Source organism: Camelina sativa, chromosome 7 (genome assembly GCF_030686135.1).
Source record: "Camelina sativa cultivar CO46 ecotype springtype chromosome 7, ASM3068613v1".
In the NCBI taxonomy this organism is placed as follows: domain Eukaryota; kingdom Viridiplantae; phylum Streptophyta; class Magnoliopsida; order Brassicales; family Brassicaceae; genus Camelina; species Camelina sativa.
In genome coordinates this window covers 18,511,483-18,517,378 of record NC_141886.1, presented here as the reverse complement: position 1 = coordinate 18,517,378, position 5,896 = coordinate 18,511,483, and the positions used below count along the sequence as shown (strand labels likewise).

Here is a 5,896-nt window from a genome sequence, read left to right as displayed (position 1 = left end):
AACGATGACTAGGTGATTTAATTACCCTCACTTTATACGGGAGAAGATAACATTGAAATATATTCTAGTACTAGTTTAGAGAAATTGTTACACAGTGGCGGATCCAGCAAATGTTTTGAGGGGGTCCAAAAAAAACCCAAAGGTGTTCAATTGGGGATTTGAACACTTGAACTCAACTAGTATGGTGCATCATTGACCGCTAGACTACTTACAACACTAATAAGTAGGCATAAACTAAACTTTTTATATTTTTATCTGGTGCACTTGCACCCCCTCTAATGCACGTGGATCCGCACCTGTAACACACATCTATATTAATGCGACTCGATTAGCAATTTAGCATGGTGATAGTCAAATAAACTGATATAGTGTATACTTGGTACTTTTGTTTAGAAAGGCATAAGTATATTATATTTTTATTGCATTTGTGTGGTTCATGGCAAAAAAAACATATATCAATGCTAACCGCAAATACAAAAGATCGGGTTTATCATTAGGTGCAACAACATTTGTTTACGAAACGACCAAAAGTAACACATTGTCCGGATGAGAACCCAGCGTTTCTACAGTCTACCCCACATTTACCATTCCCATACGTTGCCGAACAAGTAGTCTTGCACATATTATCAATTCTCCCTGTAGGTTTGATCTCTGCAAGTCCACAAAATCACCACACATGTAATAATATAATATACAAATATACAATCATATATATATATATATATATATCAATGTTATTGCTTTGAAATGATGAAACCTATATTAACAAACAACAACATAGAAATAAAAATGTTACCTGAAGCCAAGACGTTGTAGTTCGACAAAGAAACTGTCAGTACTATCAAAAGTAAAAAGGTCATTGAAGTCTTTGTGATGCTCATTTTCTTGCTTGTAGTATATATCAAGTTATCAACTATAAAATAGTATATATATTAGACAAATCTGTTTTGTGATTTTGTAGATTGGAAGTACAAGCTCTACTTATAGAGCATTAAGGTTTTGTGGTTCAAACAAAATGTTTACAATTGTATTTCTTACCATTGATGCATCTTTCATATATACTAATAATATTTTTTTGACTAAAATATATTTTTATTAACATTGGTGGCTCTTCCACATATACTAAACAATATTTTTTCTGACTAGAAGATATTTTTATTTTTATGACTATTTTTACATACAAAACTTATTCTTTTTTTTTTTAATTTGTTTAAAAACCAAGGTTGACCTTTAACAAAAAAAATAAGATTGACCGGACCCTAGAATAAAATCCTATACTAACTTTATGAGTTATCTGAGAATAATATAGAGGTTTAGAGAATGGAACTCCATAGTTTGTTCAAAAAAAAAAATGAAACTCCATTTTGAGCCTTGGCATTGGAAAGTAGAAATTTCCACCGCATACAGTTGATGAATTTATTTGGTAAAATTCACCAAGTTTTAAGATCGGTTTTTACTTTTTAAACCAACCTCCTAAAGATATTCCTCATTCACAATTGAGTGTAAGTCACAAAACTAATTTGAATTAACTTTGTTTTTTATGCATTTAGTTTTTGTTTTAATCAAAAATAAATCTTAAAGGTTAATTGGTCAAATGTGTTGATTTTACAATTAAGATGATTAAAATTAAAAAGGTTAATATATATATATATATATATATATATGAATTAGAATTAAAAATAAATTTCTAATGCATCAATAGGGTGAGAGACGAAACTCAACATAGGAGAATTATTAAGTTACTAAAATGATAACTTATAGTTTTATAATATAATATCATGTAAAATATTTAGATGTGTTTGCTTGTTGCTAACAAATTACATATATGTTATTTATGTAGGTAATTCACATTTAAATATATTAGGTTAATTAGTATAAAGTGTGTTATGGTGTTATTTTATTTTCTTTTTGTATTATTTATTTATTGTTATATATTAGTTATTTTTAAGATAATGATATACATAAGTTTAATTAAAATACATATTAGTGTATTTAAATTTGAGAAAAAAGAAACATATATTAGTGTATTACTAAATAGTTTTAATGAATTTTGTTAATTTTAGACCTATGTCAAGTTCTCAAGCGACTTATGTTACTCCCTAGTTGAAAGTTTTTGGAATACTCTTTACTTTAATATATTTGATCCAAAATATGAATTGTACGAGTTTAAATACGAATGGATTTTTAATACTAATTAGATTAGTAACAAATGTTGTGTTGTCATAATCGATTTTGTCTTGTATCCATCGTTTTGATTGAATATTACGTTTTACGTAACGTAGTACAAATACAAATGAAATAATAACAGCAACATACAGACAATAAACCGTCGCCTTAAAACATGTATTAGCATTTACAAAAGTCTACTATACAATTAAGCAGACTCATGTAGGATTTTACCAACAAAGTCCCGTGCTCTGCACATGGCTACCAAAGGTTTAGCTCTAGGCATTGTGAGTCCTCCACATTCAGTCATATCCACCTCTTCTTCTCCAATCCTCTCCCACTCAAAACATTGAATCAGACACCCAAGAGTTAAGTTTACCAACCGTTGAGCTAGTCCGGCCCCGGGACACGCCCTTCTTCCTAACCCGAACGTTATTAGTTTACGACTCACTCCTTCTCTCTCGAACCTCTCTGGCTTGAAACTCGCGGGATCATCCCATAGGTTAGGATCTCTGTGTATAGCCCACACGTTCACTAATAACATAGTACCACGCGGCATATCGTATTCCCGTACTTTACAGTCTTCTGATGCGACGTGCGGGACTGACATTGGCCCTGCAGGGTATAACCGCAACGTTTCAAAGACGATGTTCTGAAGATACGGAAGGTTTGAGATGTCTGATTCCTCCACAAGCCTATCTAAGCCAATATTATTGTCGATTTCATCTCTCGCCTTCTTTAATACTTCAGGATGGTTCAATAGGTTCGACAATGCCCATTCCAAAGTTACCGCTGATGTATCAGTCCCCGCAAGTATAAGAGACTGCACATCACACACATACACGAAATAAAACCAAAAAATGTGACGACCATTGACGTAAATCAACTTATGAACTTGTTGTGATTACTTACGAGCATGGTTCCTTTGATGGTGTGGTCTGTGTAATACTCAGGTTGTGATTCTTGCAAAGAAAGCAAGTGATCAATCATTGTATTCTCCTTCTTCTCCTTTGCCGCTCGTTTCTCATCAACCAATCCTTGGAAAAACTCATCAAGCCTACCAGCAATCTTCTTTACCCGTCTCTCGAAATCTGTAAACCATCTCAAGACCGGTAAATGATCAGCCGCATGTCCAGCACCAAAACAAGTCATCGCCTCTCCGATAAGCTGCCTCACACGTTTAGCCTCTAAATCATCCTCTGCACCATCTCCGTAGTAACATTTTCCAGCCACCATTCTAATGATGTTGTTGAATGATAAGTTGGATAACATTGAGTTCATCTCAACCTTCCCAAATTCCTGCCAAAATCCAAATTTATTATATAAGACCTTAATGTTAAATTAATCACACAAATCATACCTAAGCCTGAATTTATATTAAATTAGTGATTAAGGCCTAACTTTAGCATTAGTTAATGATTAAGGCCTAAATTTATCTAAAATTAGGGATTAAGGCCGAAGTTTAAATACTAAATTAGTAAGTACGCTTCACTAATCACTTACGAGTGAAGAGTTCTGAGAGCGAGAGAGACGAGCGATGAGTCGGCGGATCTCGTCACGGCGAATAGAGGTAAAGCTATTAAGACGGTGATTGGAAAAGATCTCGACGGCGCCGATACGTCGGAGGTTTCTCCACTGTTCACTATACGGAGCCGAGACCATCGACGAGTAATTGTAAGAGATGTGTTTGGAAGCCATCGATTTAGGTCGGTTCGCGAGAACGACGTCGTTTTTGGTGAAACATTCTTCGACGATCGGGAGAGAAGAGACGACGAACACGAGTTTGTTACCGAGACGGAGGGAGAAGATCGGGGAATCGTTTAGCGATTTGGAGACGGAGAGGAGGACGCGGTGGAGGGGCGGTTTGAGGAGACGGAGGTGGCCGATGATTGGAAGTGAGGACGGTGGTGATGGAGGAAGGTTTTGGTTTTGTTTGAGGTTTTTGATGAAGAGTGTGAGAGAGGAGATGGTTAGGATGATGGAGGTGAGGATTAGGATCATTTGAGATTCTTCTTCCATTGTTTGTATATATATATTTTTTTTTTTGTCCTTCTGCGTGAAAGATTGATTATAGCAGAGGAAGAGCAGAGGAAGATATGGTTGAGAATTCTTGGAAATGATTATTGAACATATCTCGAGAAAGGCCTTTTGTGAGACCCAAAAATGAAAAGAAGAGGTCACACATCTCACATGTGTAAATTTTATGGGACTTTTCCCGATTAAGGAATAAACACACCGCACGGGTCAATTAAAATGATGAATTTAGACAATCGTATTATCATCGCATAAGCAAACGGTTTTCTGCAAACCAAAAGTGATGTTAAAACCAAAAGTGATGTTTTTAGATCCGAATCCGTTTAGAAAACCAATAATTTTAATTGGGTGACATCCGTTTAAGCCCTTTTATTAACGGGTCTTATTTCATTTTAAATGAGCAGCCCAATAACTTTTTTTTTTTTGAATTCTTGATGTTAACGACAGCGTTTAGTCGAACTTAGGGCTAATGTCAGAGAAGTCGAACTCACGACTCGCGAAGCTGATCCTTTTGCTCTCTAATCCGACTCGGAGGCTCCACCGCCACAACCTTTCGCCACCACATCCGAATCGGAGGCTCCACCGTCACAACTCTTTGTGCTTGATAGTTTGTTTATTGCTTATGCTTTGTATTTCAATCAGATTTGAAAGGGACTAAAGTTTAAGTTCTACACTTCTACTGCTGCTGAAGAAGATAAACGCAAAGCTAGAGCATTGAGGTACTTTTCTACACATTCCAATTTCTGTTTATCCATGAGGTAGTGGTTGATGCTTTTATAAACTTGTTTGTTTGCTTGTTAAATTACGAATGTTATAAACTTGTTTGTTTGCGTATTTGTTATAAACCTGTTTGCTGCTTTTTAATTTGATGCGTGTTTTCAAAGAAGTTTTCAAAGATATGTGATGTGTGTGTTGAGCCAGAGAAGTACTTGAATATGTTTTCTCATAATCTTTAAGAACAATCGTTTTCTCATAATGTGTGTAATCACTTTAGTTTGACAATAGTATAAAGATTGTTGGTTTAGCTTTATTAGACTCGGTTTACTTATTGTATTTTAAGAATTTACTTGTTGTGCTACTAGCAAAGTTAGAAAAGGTAAAGTTAGCGTGTGAATTTGTTGATTGTGGTACTAAAAATCTCAAAAATCTTTTCTATGTTATTTTCATTTTTCATAAATACAAACAAAAATAAATGATGATGTCGAGTCTTAACTCTTAAGAGGATAGTAAATTACAAGTCTTTGTTGAGTTTATATAGTCTTTGTTGAGTAAACTCAACAAGTCTTTGTTGAGTTTATATAGTCTTTGTTGAGTTTATATAGTCTTTGTTTCAAGTCTTCGGTTTGGATACTCTTATATAGCTATAAAGTATAAATGATAGAGGTTTATATATGTCCACTCTGTTTTTACAGAATGGACTTAGAGTCTCAATATACAATGGCATTGCTCAATGCTCAAAATGACTATATCGATATGAATGAGGAAGATGCACAAGATGAAGACATTGAGATGGATGAGGGAGATTCAAAAATTGAAGAACCAGAGCAAAGTGACACAATGTCTCAAGCAACAGCTCAAGCTACACGAAAGAGACGTTTAACTTCAAAGGTTTGGAAGGAATTTGTATCAGTTGGGATAGAAGAAAATAAAAAGGAGAGAGGCAGATGCATCCATTGTGGTAAGAAGTTGGTGATTA

The 5,896-nt window shown here is 34.7% G+C and overlaps 2 protein-coding genes across 2 annotated transcripts; both read right to left on the bottom strand.

Moving 5' to 3' along the window:
- Positions 1 to 383: 383 nt before the first annotated feature.
- On the bottom strand, positions 384 to 930 carry LOC109125623 (defensin-like protein 44). Its single transcript, XM_019227606.2, has 2 exons — positions 797 to 930; positions 384 to 651 (listed from the first exon to the last, which is right to left on the bottom strand). The coding sequence occupies exons 1-2, from the start codon at positions 879 to 881 to the stop codon at positions 494 to 496; spliced, it is 243 nt and encodes an 80-aa protein (XP_019083151.1). The 5' UTR covers positions 882 to 930; the 3' UTR covers positions 384 to 493.
- Positions 931 to 2,230: 1,300 nt separating this feature from the next.
- Positions 2,231 to 4,453, bottom strand: LOC104701247 (cytochrome P450 81D11). Its single transcript, XM_010416895.3, has 3 exons — positions 3,670 to 4,453; positions 3,079 to 3,465; positions 2,231 to 2,989 (listed from the first exon to the last, which is right to left on the bottom strand). Exons 1-3 carry the CDS (start codon positions 4,183 to 4,185, stop codon positions 2,375 to 2,377), a joined length of 1,518 nt encoding a protein of 505 aa, XP_010415197.1. The 5' UTR covers positions 4,186 to 4,453; the 3' UTR covers positions 2,231 to 2,374.
- Between the last annotated feature and the right edge of the window lie 1,443 nt (positions 4,454 to 5,896).